The sequence below is a fragment of the Lissotriton vulgaris genome, chromosome 5 (genome assembly GCF_964263255.1).
Source record: "Lissotriton vulgaris chromosome 5, aLisVul1.2, whole genome shotgun sequence".
Lineage (NCBI taxonomy): Eukaryota > Metazoa > Chordata > Amphibia > Caudata > Salamandridae > Lissotriton > Lissotriton vulgaris.
This window is the reverse complement of record NC_141693.1, coordinates 1,469,816,002-1,469,836,209: the sequence shown is the minus strand read 5'-3', so window position 1 is coordinate 1,469,836,209 and position 20,208 is coordinate 1,469,816,002. Positions and strand designations below refer to the sequence as shown.

General features: G+C 44.9%; 1 protein-coding gene across 1 annotated transcript in view; it reads right to left on the bottom strand.

The window, feature by feature from the left end:
• Positions 1 to 716: 716 nt before the first annotated feature.
• Positions 717 to 20,208, bottom strand: part of NUCKS1 (nuclear casein kinase and cyclin dependent kinase substrate 1) — a 70,419-nt gene continuing 50,927 nt past the window's right edge. Inside the window, exon 8 of the mRNA XM_086923431.1 lies at positions 717 to 3,626. Within this exon, the coding sequence (XP_086779557.1) occupies positions 3,355 to 3,626 (272 nt within the window). The 3' untranslated portion in view covers positions 717 to 3,354. The remainder of the gene's footprint in view (positions 3,627 to 20,208) is intronic.

The window sequence follows — 20,208 nt, the reverse complement described above, 5'->3', positions numbered from 1 at the left end:
TGAGGATCCTGTGATAAAAGATGTGCAAAGACTGGGCCGCTGTAATACAAAATTCGACAATAGGAAGCCTTGGACCTCTAAGATGGTCAAATCTTACTGCTGGGTTTGCCTTTTGCAAGTCTCACTTGAGTTTCCAGTCACCATATAGCTCCGTCTGGAAATGTGACAATCACAGTATCTAGCCATACCTACCAAATTGAAGACTCAAATGTTTATGGAAAACTTGAACAGAAAATATTTGACAATTAGGCAAAACATACATGCCCCCCCAACAAATGCAGCAGTAATGGTAAAGAAGCATCAGGTACTTTACATGGGTGGCCGATGAGGATTTATGGCTATTATATGGCATCCATCATCAAGACAAGCACTCCCAACTTCTAGTTCATTGGTAGGTTCCTCTGAAGTATATATAATTGATCCTATTAATATCATTTCTGCTGTTATATGTGACCAAAGTTTCTTACCACAGGATCTACAACAATAAACATGGCATATCTTCGCCAAACCCAAGGCAATACAGTGAAAGCTATTTGCTACAAACAAGTTGGACAGGACAGCCGTCAGCAACAACAAAGTACTTAAACTTTCTTTGTAAGGGAAAATAGTGGGACATGGTTCAACAAGACATGTCCCACGTAGTCCTTTACTACTGATCTCTTCTAGCCACTGCTTTTCCATTAAAAAAAATTAGGAGTCATCACAAAACAATTCTCTTTTCTTTTTAATACAAAATACAAGCAAAGAGTACACATACATAAAACAGAAGCTCTGGGGCTGGTACATGGCCTTAAAAACGCTTTAATAAAAGCAAAGCAATTTTATTTTCTTTGTAGGTACACAGACCACAGAATGGGAAAATTAAAACTATCACAAAGACTAGCACACAAATTTCAAAGCAAACGCAAGGACTGCATCTAAAATTTTACAAACTTGGCCAACATAGCTCTGGTTTACTTCATCCCCATCCACGATATTTTTGAATGTATATATAGTTTTTTTTTTTAAATAAAAACATCACATTGAAACTGATCTCCTAGTACCATGCGTCAGATTTCAGCACTGTCAAGGTATCCCAAGTTATCCTGCCCCACCCCAGACTTCAAATACTTCCACCCGCACAAATAATGTTAAAAAAATTAAACCGAAGAAAGCAGACCAATGACTAGACACACCCTCACAGGAAGCGGGGAAAGGAATCTCAAAGCTAGTAATCGTTGCAGCTAGGTCACAGGCCCAGCCTCAAGCCTACCTCACAATCTCAACACTAAGAGTAACATTTGAGGGATCAATCTAGAAATCAAGAAGTTTCTAGAAATAAATATTGCATCCCTTCAATAATTATGCCTCTGTTCAATAGATAAAGCAATAACTGTATTAAGTTCAGATAACAGTTGGAGGGCTGACTGTTTACTAAACCATTATTCAAATGAGCAAATAACCAGTTCTCTAAGTCAACTAAACCTCTACCCAGGAAGCACAGACTTGCATGTGTGCAGACCAACATCACCACAAAAAAGGCAAGTCACTTAAAACACAACAAAAAACAGCTCATCAGTTTTGGAGCATCTAGAGAACCGATCCAGGATGCCACCCAAAGGTTAGTGGTAAACTGAAAAACTGCCAGTCTGATTCTGTCTCGTCAAACAGTTTTGAAGAGGAATGTGCATACCTTTATTCAAAAGCCTTAAATAGAATACAAATATTCAACCACGCCACCAACAACGAGGCAGTTCGTTTTTTGAGAGGGAGGAGGTGGCGAGTAGGCTAGAAAGTGATTTCTTTCATAACCTCCGAAAATCCTACATCTGCCAATACACATTTATAATACATGCCTATTTCCTCCGAACAGGCCTTTCTTTGCCTTGTGACTGCATACAGAAAAACAGCAATGTCACAAACACCCTTGGCACTGCAAGGCACATCTGATTGCAAGGTTAAAACTAGCTTGGTCTGCTTTAAAAGGTTTGAATCAGAATACAGAGTAGCTTCTAACAAACAATTAAGGCTTTGAATAATCTGCAGCTACTATAACTTGATCAGTGACAGATTAAAGAAATCCTTAATAAATCGCTCCATGATTAATGTTGTGCTTGCTTCATGCTAAATCTCCCCTCCCCCAATGTACACACCTGGTTACAAAAATAAATTCCGTTGGAATACACTCCATAAATTGTTGCCTGGCAATCAAGGCCCATTTCAAAAAGAAGTCGAAAAAACTACTCACATTTAGCCAATAGGCACTTGTAAAACTACAAGCACATTTCCAGCCCTTCTCCCCATCCCTAACAAATTAAGAAGTAGATAAATACAACAAAAACAAGATATGATCAGTTACAATTTTGAGCTCAGATCAAAGAACACAACCCAAAAAAAAGAAAGTTGAAACACAGATGGTCCAAACTAACCATGAGGTTGCCTGACCAACTATTATCAAAGCTATGCAACCTTATTCACAAATTCTCGTTTTACCATGTACACTGCCTAAATAACAATTCGGTTTTACGTACACAGGTGCCGGAAGTAAATAGGTTCTTCGTACAAGAAAAGCAAACGTATGTTAACCTGAAAAAAGTAACGCCCATACCCAACAGCCTGCAGAAAAGAATTCTGTGCTATGCGTTACAATCTCAGTTCTTTTTAATGTCCTGGAGGAGGGCAGAAGCATTGGTAGTTCTGGTTCAAGCGTAGGTTTCTTTGAAACTGAAGTAGTGTTAAAAATAAAAAAGGAACCGGCTCAAAGGGAGGGGTGGTGGGCATTAAATTTAACAACGGAGGCTGGATTAGCCACGGGTGATCTGAAGCAATACTGCATCTCTCCAACTATCATATACAGAGTTACCTTTATTAAGGTCACCCTATCAAACTCTATGCCAAGTGCCAAAAACAGCAAGCAGGAACTCATGTGGCAAAATATCATGAGTCATCATCCATTTGTACAAGGGAAGCAGACAGAATCTTTATCATGAAGTTTTGAAATGTACAAGTCAAACCGCAATTCATTAACAATAAAACGCCTCATAACCTGCACTTCAAATACACTGGAATATAATAGCCTCCCAATAGTCTGCCCAAGTATCTTCAGCACAAAATTAGATAGCAAATAAGCAACCTAAACAAGACATTGAAGAGGCTTTGATTGGCCATTGGGAAAAGCAATGACAGCCATCAGTAAATGACCAATGGCATCATTCCAATACTTGCGTAGTCCTTTTATTAAAATGTAAAAAAAAAAAAAAAAAAAAACAGCATTTAAAGCCCAAACGTCAAGTCAAAGCCAATTCATTTCCCCTTCAATATTTTTTTCTTATTTTTTTTTATATAAAAACCCCATCTATTGCCCAATGTGGCTTCTTAATCCTCAGCGGATTGGGGCTCTTCATCAGAGCCTTCCTCTTCGTCTCCAGATTTCTCTGCTGGAGGGTCGACAGATTTCTTTTTTTCTAAGGGGCTTACAGATTTCTTCTTTTCTGGTTGTGGGCTTTCTGGTTCTTCATCTTCTTCTTCCTCTTCATCCTCTGGTTCATCCTCCTCTTCATCTTTCGGAGGAGGAGACTTCTCCTTTGTAGCCTTGGGAGTAGGAGCTGGACGCGCTTTCACTTTGCTTTTCACTGGACTGGGAGTAACTAGGAATTTAAAAAAAAATTATAATAATTAGACCCCAATCTAAAAACTAGTAGCAACATACCCAGATTGTCAATTATTGCAATTCTACTACAGCCAAGGCAAATTGGTGAAGGCACATCAAACCCAGTCAAACTTCTACCAGGCTAAAGTAAAAAGATCTAAAGTGCCTACAATAAAAGAATTAGACAGCAAATGATAAGAGTAGGTTAATAAACGCAGCAAAACAATCTAAATGACCTTTTGGAATCATATTTAGGGTAGTCTGAAGAATGCTCCTATAGCCATGAAAGAAGGGTATAGAAGGAAAAAGCATAGCAAAGATGCACGTGAAGCAAACTAGTGGTATATATCAGTTTGATTTTGGAGCTAAGCCTTACTGTTTAAGTGGCCTGGTTCCTGCTCTATTGGGGATTAGGAGCAATGAAAAAGAGACCTTTCAGGAGATCTAGAAGGTCTACCAACAGGTTGATTCTTCAAGTGAGTTTTTTTTGGCTTGTCCAACTTACAAATCAAAAACTTCAAGTATGGATTGTTGCTTGCAGTTTGTTTTTCATTAAATTGTCAGTATAATTTAAGATTCCACAGTGCTGGTTACTAGCTACTTACAACACATAGGAAGCAATTCAGCCTACTGGATTACACCTCTGCCTCCCCAAAATAAACAATTAAAGTACAATCGATGCTCAACTACACCAAAATCGAATCAAACTCCATTATTCGAGGGACACATTTGGAACGTTACATCCCTGACAGCAGAAATGCCCTGTAATACTAATTGCAGATGGATAATTAGTACTTATTTGCAATGAGATTAAATAGTATCTTACTGCAGGATGGGCATGGAGTAGGGGTTGCTTGACCAAGGAAGGGGGGTAATATTGTCACAGTATTAAAAGTTGGGGGAGAAAATGACAAGAGGTGTTGTAGTTCTAAACCAGGGGTCTCCAAACCGGCCCTGGAAGGGCCGGATCCATGCCAGATTTTTTAGATATCCTCATTGAAATACATGTAGTTATTTAAAAAATCTGGCATGGATCCGGCCCTCCAGGACCGGTTTGGAGACCCCTGTTCTAAACAGACAGCGTCAATATTGGGCCAGTAAGAGTTTATTTAAAAAACAATGTTTTGTTTAAAAATCAAGGACTAAATTGTGCAGCTGGTTTGTGCCAGAGCACAATAGTAATCTGGTTAGCACACGCAGAAGGAAGATTTTGCAGAAGGTCTGGATACTATATTCCGGTCTTAACTGGTGACAAAAGTGAAGGGGCACACGTTCAATACCAAAATATTTTCCTCCAGTTCTTTTGCTTTAAGCTTGACACTGCAGTTAACTTGTAACAATTTACAGTTATGGCCTATTAACACACAGTTGTAAAAATGTTTGGAAGGATGGGAGCAGGAGGAATGGTGCCAAAATCACAATCTTTACACTTAACTACAGTACTCCGCAGTCTGTCTCATAGATAGACACGTTTGATTTAATTCTACTCAGGCTGGGACCCCTCAACAAGAAGCAATAAAAACTGCAGCGGCAGAAACCACTCATTCAACATTAAACTCCACTATCCTAACCGGTTTCATGGTTTGGTGCTAGGGCAGGATTTTAGTTTGGTTAGCACAAATGAGCAGTAGAGATTGCGGAAGAGGTAGCTACTACCTTTCTGTCTTAACTGGTGACAAAAGAGAAGGGGCACACAATCCTCGCTCCAAAGGACACGGTCACTACCAAAACATTTCTCTCCTCTTATTTTGCCTAAAAAGGTCATACTCACACTATGCTCACCAACGCAGTTAGTTCGCAACAATTTAGTTATGTCCTACTAATACGCAGTTGAAAAATGTGGATATGGAAGGATGGTAGCAGAAGTGGTGAAAAGAAATACCTACCGATACCTGCTTGACGTATTCCTACTCATACTAGGAAAACTTAAGAAGCATTAAAAACCACTGTGAAGGGTGTGGAAGTTGAGAAGGTATATGAACTTAAAATATAGGAACGCAATGAAGAACGGCCTTAAAACAACATTAGGAAAGAGACAAATTATTAAATATCTAAACATGGGGAAACTAGGCTGAGGCAAAACTAGCTAGACTCATTTTGAAACCAAAGTCATTTCTTTTTTTTTATATATAATTTTTTTTCTTTAGTCAATCATATTAAAATGCTAGCTACATATACAAGAGAATAAGAAAGAAAAATTACACAAGATACATGTCATGCAAGCAAAGCATAATGTCTGAGTTCAGTTTCTGTTTTTCACCCCCCCCCCCCACACACACACACCCTTGCCCCCGGACCATGGAGTACAAAAGCCAAAAAAATAAAAAAAATAAAGTCAGATTGCGACAAAGAATGAAAAAGAATAGGAAAAAAAAAAGAAGAAAAAGCAAAAGGTGAGATAAAACCGCCGTGTCCAAATTGTTTCACCCCAGTATGACCGTTCTCCTCAAAAAAGGTTTTACAACATAGCTTCATTAATCCAGGTGCTGATTGGGGGGCCAGATATCCCCCCCCCCCCCGCCTCTTTTCCTTGCTCTCAAACCTCTGCGTTTGTATATCTCTTTCTCCCACCAGTAAGTAGCTAGAAGTTTCCCCAGCCAGCAGTGCACTGAGGGGGGATCTTTGTCTAGCCAAATAGTTGCAATGGAGAGCCAGAAAACCGCCATCATAATAAAGAGCAAGGTCTTGCTAGGCGCCGTCAGAGCCTGGTTGCTTACCCCCAGCAAGATAACTTGCGGAGACAGCAGAATATTATAGTTCATGATTTGATTTGTCAATCAATTCAGTTAAACAGGGGCAGGTCGCAAACATATCATATGGACACTGTCGGCGGTGAGCACTCCACAACGAGGACAGTAGATACCTGTAGAGCCCCCCCTTTTAAAGATCCGAGAATGTGTAATATATAGATTCATCCATGTTTTAAAACATTGAACCTGTATATTGGCGGAAATAGCTGCTGTTAGCGTAGCAGCAAGGAATCCTCACACACTCCTATATCCGCCTGGACCTTGTCCTGCCATCTATCCTTATGTTTAGTGAGGTCGTCCTCCATAGTTTCGCTGAGCAGTGTGTAGTAGTTGGATATAGATACCCCTGGAGTCCCCAATGCAGCCTCCATCAGGGGAATGTTAAAGCTCTGAATTTTGACAAAAAATCGCTAATCTGTAGAAACTTAAAAAACTGATTGTTACCCTTTCCTTTTACGGCGTCAAATGATAAAATTGTATTATCCCTCATTAAGTCCCCAATGGATCCGATTCCTTTCTCCCTCCAAAGTTCCATATAGCCATCATTAAAAATTTCAGGTAGGAGTGAATTATTTTGTAAGGGTGTATACCTATAAATCCTATTCATCTTAAGTTTTTTCCTAATCGCCGTCCAGATTTTAAAGGCGCCCAGCAAGACCTTGAACTTGACTCTTAAAATAGGCAAAGTCGATGTGCCGCATCAAGCAGCCTTTTGCCTCACTTCCGAGCAGCAACCTGTAAATAGATGGATAAGAGCTGACTGGCACATCTAAGGAGCCTTTCCCTAGCAGGTCAGTCATCTGGCATAAATTCACAGCCCAATAAAATATCTGGATATCTGGGACAGACCACCCGCCTCGCGTCTTAAGTAATGTCATATATTTCAGCGCTCTCCGCTGGTGTTTCCCAGCCCAGAGAAATTTAGAAATAGCTTGATTAAAGGCGGAGAGCCAAAGTTTGTTAACCTCCAGCGGGATTGACCTAAAGAAGTATAGGATTCTAGGCAGAAACAGCATCTTCATCACGTTACATCTTCCCAATAATGTCAGATTTAAACTGTTCATTCTATTGAAGTCCACTTTAGTCTTACAAAGCAAGGGCTCCAGGTTACATTGCATGATTTCGTCTACATTTGCGGAGATGTCCACCCCAAGTATCTAGCCGTGTCAGTAACTACTACCCACCAAGGCTGCCCAAGAATTTTTAACAATCATGGTTTTACCCCGGTTTAAAAAATAGCCAGAGACTGCTCCGAACTTTTGGGCCTCGAGTTCCACTTCCTTTATTGAAATCGCGGGGTTAGTGCGGTTACGGCTAGATTGTCGGCATATGCTAAGATTTTTGACCCCCCCCCCCCCTGGCATTGGAAATGCCCTGATATTATAATTCACTATGATTATCCTGGTGAATGGGTCGATGTATAGCGCGTATAGCGCGAACAATAGGGGGGAGCACGGGCACACCTGCGTAGAGCCACGAGTGATTTTGATTATATCCGACTCCCCACCCATATCGTAATCCTAGCTTCGGGGTTTTGGTACATGGAGCCTATTGCATTGATGACTACCCAGACCCTGCCTTACCATAGTGGCCCACAAAAAGAGCCAGGAGACCCTGTCAAAAGCCTTCTCTGTATCAAGAAAAATGGCTGCGACACTGTCTCCAGACACCTTTGCCAAGTCAAGCAGAGTGATAATTCTTCTTATAGGACCTACCGTGCCCCTCCCAGGTACAAATCCATGCTGGAATGGAGAAACTAGTTTACCTATGATTGATGACAGCCTATTAGCCAACGTTTTTGAGTAGATCTTAAGGTCACTGTTCAAGAGTGTTATTGGCCTATAGGATCCCAGTTCGACTAGGGGTGTACCCTTTTTTGGGAATACTATAATGTTTGCCCCTCTCCAAGAGACTGTGGTAGCCAGGTCCCTTTGAGCCCTTTGGAAAACTTCCAGCATCAAACCCATGATCTGATCTTTAAATTTTTAATAAAACTCCCCTGGAATTAAGTCTGGACCGGTAGCTTTACCTGAGGGGGACATATCTATAGCTGTTGAGAGCTCTTCCCGTGTAATTGGTTCGTCTAATCTCTCGTTCTGCCCCCGAGAGCTGGTCCACGGCTATCCCTGAGAGATGTTCCTGAATTTCCTGTGGACCTCCCTGGGCATCCTCGGTGTACAGCTTTTGATAGAATTCCTGGAACGCTGAGATGATATCCTTTTAGTCTGAAACCAGACCCACCCCCGGGTCTCTGATCTCCTTAATTCCTGCGTGGGCTATTTTTTCCCTTCTACGTGTTGCTAGCATGTGACCTATTCTCTAACTGCTTTCATAGACCCGGGTTTTCCACGCCATATATTTGCCAGCTGCTTTCTTGGCTGAGGTTTGTGTAATTGAAGCTCTGGCGATTGTAACTTTTACCTGCATTGCCTTGGCCGCCAGGCCAGCAGACAATGCCTGTATAAGTTGGTCCTCTGCCGCGCCTAGATCTCTATATTGTGTTTGCAGCAGGCTTTTCTCCTCTTTGAGACTCCCACCCAAACCGGTTAGATTCACCTCTTAGTCCTGCTTTCATGGTGTCCCACACATTACTTGGGTTAGTACTTCCCACATTATCCTCCATAAACCTAGGGATCCACTCCCTAATCTGCCGGGTATATTCTGGGTCTGTTAAAAGTCCACCGGGTCTGCCTGAAAGGGAACTCAATCTCTAGTTCGATCCCCAGGGGGTCGTGGTCGGACATAACCTTTGGGAATAGTTCAATGTTACTCTTTGTGGCGATCTCTTGTGATACCAAAAAATAGTCCAACCTAGCATGTACCCTATGCGGTGCTGAGAAATATATATACCCTAATTCGGACCCCCTAAGCAATGCCCACAAGTCCTCTAGACCATGCATTGCTTGCAGTTGTGACAAAGACTTAAACACTTTGGGCTTCCTACCCTGATAAACTGATTTCCTGGAGGCTACCTGACAATTCAAGTGCATATTTAGGTCTCCGCAAAAGATTATGGGCAAAGTCCAACCTACTAATTCGGAGTTGCGCCAATCAAATAGTGCTGGATCATCTAGCACTTAGCCATAAACCGAGCACAGGGTGAACCTTTATTCCCCATATACCCCTGTACTTTGACCCATCTGCCCAGACTATCCGCCTTGCATTGTGTAAAAGTAAGACAGCTTTTTGTCCCAATCCTAGCCAAAATAACCACCCCTTTCGTGAGAGTCTCTTGCGATGTGTTGGCTACAACATAATACCCAGACAGCTCGAGTAGACTTTTTCTGCTGCCCTCAATGTGTGTTTCCTGGATACATAAGATATCGGCGCTGAAGAATTGCACAGCCACACTCACTCTTTTTTGAGGATCATTTAAACCACATATATTAATAGAGGCTATTCTAATTTTCTTCATTTATACCTTAGTGATACTGTCCAAAACAAACCACCCTGTATAATAGCAAAATTGTGCAATCCCAAGCCCCGTGAGTAACCTACTTTCCCCTTTCCCGGAATCCCACCCCGCTCCCTGCCCTGCCCACCCCCTCCCTTCAAAGTGGCAAAATAGGTCCGTAGACCTTTGGGATGCCTCCTGCATGTTGTTGCACCCCTAGCTGCTCCCTCTCACGACCACTCTTATAAATCTGAAAAAGAGAATTAACCAGAATTATACCAAAGAAAGAAAAAAAAGCCTGCCCAACCTGTGTGCACCCGTTTCTCACCAACTTAACCCATATTTCCTTACATCCCTATTCGTGAGTTCACTCAGATACTCCTGTGCTTGAATTTCTGATGTAAACATTCTGATCGACCCCTTGCGATTAACTTTCAACCTAGCAGGGTTCAAAAGAAAAACCTCACATCCCTGCTGTTGAATAGGAGTGATAAGAGAGCGGAGTCTCAATCTTCTCTCTACAGTTGGATGACAAAAGTCCGGGCGTACAAAAAAGGAATGTCCTGATGCAGATCCTCGCATCCGGCCTTGCTTTCTCAAAGATGGCTTGTCGCAGTAAAAAGTTCCCAAAGAAGATCAAAATGACTCTTGGCTTTTCTTCTTGGCCTGGTCTCTTCTTGAGCATTAGGGGGAACCTGTGGACCCTTTGTATATCGGCCTCCCAGTTCCACTGGGCTAGCTCGGGAAAGGCCCCTCGAAACAGCTTTAATACAAAACCCCGGAGATCATCGCCTTCCTCTTTTTCTGCAATTCCTAAAAGCCGTAGATAATTCCTTCTCGGTCTGTTCACAAAATCCTCCAACTTCCAGAGGACGTCGTTCATTCGGTTTTCGTTAGAGGCTGTTTGTTTGTCCGAGTTATCCACGCTTGCTTCCAGGTGCACTATGCGTTCCTCCAGTGCAGGACTCCGTTCACTGATCTCTGAGCAAGTCTTGTTAACCTTTCTAACAGCGCCCTGGAGTTTTCTGGTAGCCGCGTGTGCTCGGGTTCTTGGCGGGCTTCAGACTGGATTTGTTTTAAGGTAGTGTAGATCATAGCCATAGATGGATGACCACCTTGAGCGCCTTTTGTTCAGTTTGCCTCGATGGTGCTATCCTGCGCCTGTAGCATTTCAGACCCCTGGGCCTCTGTTAGGTGTGAGCCCGAATAATCCCATTTCAGCCGATTCGACTGGCTGCCTTCAGAGGTAAATCCCTGATCTTCCCCCAGATTTTTTAAACCTTTCCTTTTGGTGCGGAAAGGAACACGCCTCTGCGTGTCGGGTTTTTGGGTAGGGCTTCCACTGTCTGAAGAGGACTCCCCCAAGCTGCTTTTCCAGCTCTCTTCTGAGATGTCAGATTCATCCGTCATTGAGAAGAATCTGTCAGTTTCTGGGGTCGGAGTACCTTTAAGTTCGGGTTGATCCTGGAGGAGTATATCGGATGGAACACGTGGTTGCTTGTCGCCCTCAGCCTCCGACTGATCTCTTGATTGCCCCTCATGCTCCGCAAGAGATTCCTCAGCAAGTAACAGTTTCAGGTCACCATTAGACTTGGGGGTGTATTAGGGGGGGCATTGGTAAAGATGTTAGCTAATTCGTTAGCAAGTCCATTGATTTCCTCAACCCCTGTGCTAGCTGTCTTGACAGAGTTGCTCATACCAATAGTATTTTTTGCCTCGATATTTGTATTTCTAAATCGCAAACAATCGCTCCGAAAGGAGCATCCTGGCGCTAAGTAAACAGAGTGCAAAGATCGGAAACAGAGAGGAGACTATATGAAGGACATTACGTAATCGTCAGAAAGAGAATAAATCCACGTTTTGAGATGTTTACTAAATTGGTTTTCCTGGGTTAGGGATCTGAGATGGTTGGGAATAGAATTCCACGCTTTACCAGATAAAAAAAGACAAAGACTTGCCTCCTTTAGTCTTAAGTTTGAATTTTAACGGCTTGATCAGGTTCTGACCCGAGGATCTTAAGGTCCTTACGGGATTGTAGTGTGGAAACCGTTTGATGAGATAAAAATCGGGCCAGTGTCATTGAATGCACGGAATGCTATAATTAAGATTTTAAACAGTATTCTTTAGGGGAGTGGTAACCAATGAAGGGTTTTGAGGGCGGCGAGGCAGATCTCCTAGGTACCTTGAGAACAAATCTAGCTGCTACGTGTTGCACGCTTTGGAGTTTTCTGAGAGTGTTTTTCTTTTTAACGCCTGCCATCAGACCGTTGCAATAATCAAGACGTGCAAGGATTAAGGCCACTGCCACTGCCTTTCTTGAGTCTATGGGGAGGAAGTCTAATAACTTTTTCAGTGACTTAATGATATTAAAGCAGCTTCCTGCAACATTCCTGACATGTTGGTCGAAGGATAATTCGGCGTCAAATAGGACGCCAAGATTCCTCGCTGATGCAACTACTTGCGGTGACGCAGGGATGTACTCAGGCCACCATTTGCTGGGACAGAATTGGGGTTTTTACCCATGGGAAGAATTTCAGTCTTACTGGTGTTGCATTTAAGATGGTTTTGATCAATCCAGCAGAAAACAGCTCTTAAACATTTCTTCAAATTCAACTCAGCATCTGTAGAATTGTTCTCCAAGGGAACAATAAGCTGAGTGTCATCGGCATATAATGTTACTAATATGCCGTATGACTCCATTAAGGAGATGAGAGGGACCATGTATATATTGAACAATAAATGGCTCAATATTGAGCCCTGAGGGACTCCAGAATGTACCTTCTCTTTGGAAAGAAAAGTGCCCAGAGAGATGGTCTGAGACCTGTCTGCCAGGAAGGAGATTATCCAATCCAATGCAACATCTGTGATTCCTAGATCTCTAAGTAGATCAATCAATAGGGAGTGGGAGATGGTATCGAACGCCGCCGTAAGATCTAATAAGATCAGGACGACATTCTTCCCCTGATCTTGTAAAAGCTTTATTGAATCAGTGAGTTCAATCAGGGCAGATTCCGTAGAGTGGTGTGAACGGAAACCCGATTGTTGAGGATGAAGGATATGATGTGGGTCTACCTCATTTTTTAATTCTTTATGGACCATTTGTTCAGTGATCTTACCCAGAACGGGGAGGAGTGAAATCGGGCGCAAGTTACCAAGGTCTGTAGGGGATTTATTTGCTTTTTTCGAGAGGTCTCACGATAGCATGCTTCCATTCGCTAGGCACAATGCCTGCGCTCAGGGAAGCATTAACAATCTCATTTATGATGGGGTTGACCACCTCAATTAATTGGTGGAGGATTCTAGGGGGACATGAATCCGAGGGGGCACCAGATTTACATGACATGATTGCCTCCCGGGTCTGGAGGAGCGTGACCGTGAAAGTTCTAAGACAGCCCTTCAGGTTCTCTCCACAGTCCGATGGAGTAGCGAACAAGACTTGACAAGGAGCTTGGAAGTCCTTTTGTATTAGTGAGATTTTTTCTTCAAAGAAATGCGCAATCTGATTGCAGAATTCTAAGGAAGGTGGAATTTCTGGTTGTAGGGCTCTGGGATGGGTAAATTACTTGACAATGGAGAATAACTTTTTTTGCTTTTGTTTGGCTGTATTAATAGCATTGATCTAAAAGTTCTTCTTAGCTATTTTAATCGCCGTGAGGTCAATTTTCCTCTGCCAGGTATACAGGCTTCTTTCTGTCAGGTCATTCGTTTTTCGCCAGCTACGTTCTTTTTTTTTTGCACAATAGACGAAGTTTTGCTTAGCTCAGGTGTAAACCAAGGGGCATTTTATCTTCCCTTTTTTCCCTTTTCCTTGAGGGCGATTCTGTGGAACTCTGCCCTTAATCTCCTGTCGCATCCACGTATGAAAGCATTTGCAGCCCTGGGCAGCATCACCAGGCATGGTGGGGATAAGTGCGGCAACAATAGGGTTAAGCTTCAAGTTAGCCTCTACTCGCGTCCAGTTAACATGGTTCCCTAAATTATGAGTCAGTTTGACTAGAGGTTGGGGCTGTGAGAGCTTAATGTGAAAGGGGACCAAAAAGTGGTCTGACCAAATCTGCGGGACAGGGGGCTGAGTCTCTAAGAGGGGAAAATGTGTGCATATTCCGTCCAAGGTGTGGCCGGCTTTATGGGTGAGCTGTGTGACTGTTTGTTGAAGGTCGAAAATCTCCAAGGTTTGGAGAAAATTCAGTGCCTGTGTGTCAGATGTAGATTCCAATTGTAAATTAAAGTCACCCAAAAATGTAAAATGTGGATAGCCAACTAAGAATTGTCCTAAGGAGTCACTTAGTGAGTCTAAAAACGCCAAGGCACTACCTGGAGGGCGATAAATCAAGCCGCCTGAAAAGGAAGATGAATCATTTAGCTTGATAGAAAAGCCCAAACCTTCAACCCCTTTTAGGGGAGCTAAAGTAAAGGTGTGACATTTTATATGGCTTTTGAGCACCACCGCTACTCCTCCTTTTCCTTTCATTCTATCCTGTCGGAAGATAGTGTAGCCAGGTGGAAGGGCAGCTGCAACGTCCGGGTTGCTGGACTCTGTCAGCCATGTCTCGGTTATGAAGAGACAGTCTAAATTTGAGTCTACAGTAAGATCATTTATATCTTGACTGTGGCAGCCCATGGAGCGAGAATTTATTAGCCCCCCTTTGAAATGTGACGTAGTCGCAGTAGTATTATTTGGGGGGGAATGTGTCTTAACTGGAGCCCAGGGTGAGGACCACTGACAGGATCTGCACGAGTATGGTCTTCTAATTTTAGCCATGTCAATCCTACAAGGACAGCCTATGGGCATAGTGAGATTCATAAGCTCGCTTACCTGGTAAGGACGGGGAGATAGTAATTGAACAGCGCCTGGCGCGGACGGGCACAGACTGGCTTTCCTTTGGCACGCCATTGTCGCGGCCGCCCGCTGCGCGAACGGGACCTGTTGTTATTCATATACTAGTGGAGAAGGGTGGGAGGCGTCGCAAGACTGGAGCGCTACCCTTGTTCCAACCCAAGATGGCGGCCGTCCCTGTGTCCGATCGTGTCAGCTGCCAATCGCTGTGCGTGGACCAGGGTTCTAGGAGCTGCACGGGCAGGAGTAAGTGTAATTAAAATGGGGAAAGTTAATCTTCCCAGAAAAGAGACGACGCAACTACAACACCATAGAAACAGTTTTTAAAATAATCAGCCTAACCCCCGGCTTTCCGCCTCAGGGGAAAAGTAAAGCACACTGAGCATGTGCGCGCGAGAGAGCGGGCCTGTTTTGTACCTGGGAGGGCGGGAGGCGTCGCAAGACTGGAGCGCTACCCATGTTCCAACCCAAGATGGCGGCTGTCCCTGTGTCCGATCGAGTCAGCTGCCAATCGCTGCGCGTGGACCAGGGTTCTAGGAGCTGCACGGGCAGGAGTAAGTGTAATTAAAAAGGGGAAAGTTAATCTTCCAAGATAAGAGAAGACGCAACTACAACACCATTGAAACCGTTTTTAAAATAATCAGCCTAACCCTCGGCTTTCCGCCTCAGGGGAAAAGTAAAGCACACTGAGTATCATTATCCCTTTTATCCCCCTGGTCTTCTTTTTCCCCCCGTGTCCTTGGGAGTTTTGGCATTTATGTTAGTGCTCATAGCGTTGCTGGCGCTTTTGCCCTTGCTAGTGGGCAGTCTGGGTTCCTGCGCTTGGAGGGTGTTGTTTCCCTTACCTCCAAACATCCCAGGAACGATTGGAATTCTGCTACGTGCACCTTTCTCCGACCTCTGCTCGTTGACTCCGCTCTGTGCTGTTCTCTCCCCCTGGCTACCAGCCTTGAGCAGCCATGCTTGTCGATCCAGATCACAGTCGGCGCTGGATTCCAGGGACTGCTTCGCCCCAGTGCGACGGTCACGGAGACAGGTTTCGCTACTCCGGGCCCCTCCGCAGCTTTCACAGTATTCCCCTTTGGAGGCATGTTTACAGAGACGTCCGATGGTTTGGGAAGTTTGTGCCGTATTCTGCTGCCTTGAATCCAGCCTCGTTACGTGTCGGACAGACACCGCCGATGCTCTCAGCTCCCTCAGCGCTCGAGTTGCCAGGGACAGCGCGGCCGGAGAGAGCTGAATCCGCATCCGTGAAGGCAAAGCCCCCTCGCCAGATAAGCGAAATGTTTTTTTTTGTTTGTTTTTTTTAACCCTGAGAGGGTTGCAATAGTTCTCTGAATGACCCGCTGTTATCTGTTAAGCCGGATGCAGTTTTCCTCTTGGTGCGGCTGGGTTAGCTTCCAAGTTTCCACCAAACTTAGAGCATCTTTATCATTTCATAGCATTCTCTTTAGGTGTCCTGAAAACATTGTTTTCTTTGAAATACAATGAGTGATGTTCAGTATAATTTTTTTTAAACTATATTAAGTAATTAAAACAAACTGAATCTGAATTCTACATAAAGTTTGTCAGTGAATTTCAGAAGAAAACTAACATCCGCCCCATAAATGTTAGTATTGATGTCTCGGATAGCAACCTGTGCATCTTTTCTACTGGTGTAGCTTTCATTTCTTTTATGAATTCCATTTACTGGAGCAATTATGAACTTATTTGCAAGTTGACTATTTGTCACCAAGATAAATCTAGAACAAGCATCTGCAATGCAATCAGTCTTGCATTTGTGAGAGTTAGAGATATTGACATTGTAAATGGCAATGTCTTTTACCCATGCGTTTTGGTTTGGAGTGGATGTATGTGGTTTGGAGTTGAACTATGTGGGTTGAATTTGCATCGTTGGTAGCAGAATTGTGTGGGGTGGAACTGTGTAGTGTATTTGTGTAGTGGAATTATGTGGCATGATGAATAGATATTAGTGAGCTGCACAGAATAGACAGAAAGGAAGATAGAGAGGGAGAGGTAGTGTGTGCACAAAGTGGTGAATAAACTCCAGACAGAGGAGCAGAAAGTGTGAGAAAGATAAGTGAGAGCAGGCCATAGACGCATAAAGAGGGTGCCTGGGTATGCAAAAGACACCTCAAGAAGAGGAGAGCGTGGGGTTGAGGGACGGAAATCTTCGATAGGCTCACGAAAGAAACAGTGCGTGAAGACCTGAAGTGAACTAATATGAAAGAGGCAGGAAGAATGGGTGAGAGCGCGAGAGAAGTGTGAGAGTACACGAGAGGGAGGAAAGAGTAGGAGGGGCACCCGAGGGGGTGGGGGGGAGGAAAGAGGTGGACAAGTCCACAGCATGAGGAGGTAAATGAAGGTAGCATGTGTGACAAGGCAGTATAAGGGAGGAATGAGAGGGGCCAGTGGAATTGCGAGATGAGAGGGGGTAGCCTCTCTAACAACGGCAAACTGGCCTCGCAGTGCATGTTCACCCCGTGAGCCGAGACCATTTCCTAGTAACTGGAGGAGTGAGTACCAGAGACTACTGTGCCCACAGAGCCTCCATTATTTTTGAGGTTAGAATAATAAGGCTTATAACCACAATTTGGATTACTGGCAGCTGTAATGGAGAGAGTGCGCCAAGCCATCCGAGAAATCTGTTCCAACAAAAAGAAATGTCAGCATGCCAGAGAGGCTCAGTGCTCCCGGGATGATGGACATAGTGGATCAAGCACTGCAGTGCAGTCAATCCACCACCAGGGGGTAGTGAGGAGAAACACTTAATGCGAGAAGATAATTTTTTCACAAAGGTCAGTGTAAAGTAGCACCTATGCCCTAAAATAAATAGGGTCAGATCAATTGACCACCACAAGCATGTTAATGCAGCTACCTCGAGGTTTAGTATCATGTAACTCTACTGATTAATAGTACTGCCTTGTGCTCAAACAAAACTGGGCAAGCCCGCCCTGCCTAAAGGAGCTGGCCCCAGGATACGGGATGATGGAGGTGGGGCTTGACTCCGGGATCTCGTCCTCCCACGCTGCCAGATGTACTGGGAGCTATGCAGGGTGTTAAGTCTGACCTGGCCAGGAGCATAGACTCGGTAATGGTGAAGGTCTCCCTGCTGAGCGGAGGGCTTATCTGCGGAACATGTGATCCCAGGTGGGGGGTGGTCACAGCTGGACTAGCATCAGACACAGGTTATCCAGAACAGTTTCTGTAACTGCCCGTCACAACCAAGGAGCTGGAGGCCAAGTTGGAAGACCAAGGAGGGCCGCTCCAGACGCAATAACGTTCGAATCATTGGGGTACCAGAATCCGCAGAGACCGGCCATGGACCTATTAGTGGAAGATCTCATAATTAACACGCTCCAGTCCTGGGGCCGGTCTAAGTACTTCCCATGGAACGGGCCCATAGGCTCCTTGACACCCAGCTGCGCGATTCAACGTGCCCCATAATAGTAAGAATATTCATCTTAACAGAGATGTGATTCTGCAGTCTGCTCGGAGCCCTTCGCGCTAAAGTATGAAAATGCTGTTATCCCTTTCTTCCCAGACTTCACCCAACAGAAGGTGCAACAGAAACTACAACCGTTTTTCGAGGTGAAGGCCCTTCGGGCCAAAGAAGTCAACGTCAAATTCTTTATACTCTCACGTGCAACACTCCAGATTGCAGCGGATGGCAAGGTGTGGTAGTTCTCCATTCCTGGAGGAGGTAGGGGATTTAATGGATGGAGGACAGCAGGACGATCGCAACACACAAATAAAGGCAGAGATAGGTCGGCAACAGCTGAGATAGACATAACCGCAGATAATGGAGAAGGACTTTCTAGTAGTACAGATACCCCAACAGCCCGAAGGAAATGAGGATACCACCTGGAGCACCATCGGACATGGTCGAAACATTGGGCGACCCAAGCAGACACGTGGGACAGGGGTGAAGATATCACCCCGACGAGGCAGAGGCATGGACTGGGACTGGAGACACAGCTTAAGATTTCCATTTCTAAAATAGGACTTCTTTATAGATTGCTTTGGCTTATGTTGTAGGTGCACCAATCCAGTGCATTGGAAGGGGCAGGGGGGCTGGAGGGAGTGTCTAGCGGGCTTGCAAGTAGCTCAAGCCTAGCCAATTTTTGGTGGTTTTGTTATGGGGCGACAGGCACTCTGCAAATTAGGGTGGTGGGAGGTTTTGTGCCCACAGTACAGGGTAGCAGGCAGGGGGGCAGTTGTATGCCCAGGGGTTGGATAGCCACATTCAAGCTGGCACAGTTTTACTGTTGTGTAGGAGGTTTTGCATGGCGCGCACAGGGGAACAGGACCGTCTAGCATGAGGGGGGTGGGGAGTGACTCCTTCAATTGCCACCGGCATAGCCAAACACCAATCAAACTTCCACCATGACGATCCATATGACTCCTTTAGCTAGTGGAGCGAACCCTCCGCTCCTTCAGTGACACAGATTTGCTTTGAGAATCACGACCTGGATCGTAAACAGTCTTAGAAATAAAACTGAGCGTACAATGGTACTACAGGGCTCGAAAAATCATAATTGTACCAGACCTGCAGGTCTAGTAACGTGAAACATCTACTCGACCTAACTGAAATGCGCTTTACCTCGGACTCTGAAAGCTGAGCAAATGTGACAAGTTAACAAGATTTAAAAAACTTTATTGCTCATGCACTTTGTGAGCAATAAAGATGCCTTTAAATCCTGCTATTTTGTCACATTTGCTCAGCTTTCAGAGGCAGAGGTCAGGTGTCAGTTTGTCTTCCTACTCGCCAGAAAGGCCAGTAGGACCTAAAATTAGCTCGTCCTTATTGAATGTGACTTGCAAATGAGTGGATTTTTCGAGCCCCGTCAACGCAGACATGCACCACTGTGACGCGGGGGACCCCGACGAGGGCCCCCCTGGTCTGCCTAGTAATGTGTCTACTTTCTCTTCACAGAACACCGAGGCCTGGAATACCCCTGACATCGTCCGGAGACACCCTGCAGCCGTGAGCCTACAGGACTACACCTTTAAGGGGGCGGAGACGGATTGGCGCCACGCCCGTCCCGACGAAGTAAAACCCATTCCGGAGTCCAGCCAGGGGTGCGAGACACCCGGAGGTGGAGTTGGAGGTTGGTGGAGCGAGTGGAGAGAGAGCGGAGTCGAGTGGACGGAGGAGGAGGAAGATCGAGAGCGGAGGTCGGAGGAAGATCAAGAGCGGAGGTCGGAGGAAGATCAAGAGCGGAGGTCGGAGGAAGATCAAGAGCGGAGGTCGGAGGAAGATCAAGAGCGGAGGTCGGAGGAAGATCAAGAGCGGAGGTCGGAGGAAGATCAAGAGCGGAGGTCGGAGGAAGATCAAGAGTGGAGGTCGGAGGAAGATCAAGATCGGAGGTCGGAGGACAAGGAGAGCGGAGAGAAAGCAGGAAGGTGGAGCCGGACGGAGTCGGAGACGAGTCTGAGTTACGGGACGATTCCAAGGAGGAAGCCGGCGGCGGGACCAGTCTACAGACCTGAGGTGGAGTACCGCGAGAAGCCAGGGGGCTCTGCGGGACGCGCATCGCCCAGCCACACTAACACGGAAGTGTGGCTCACCCAGGTACGGTCCGACACCAGAGCGTGG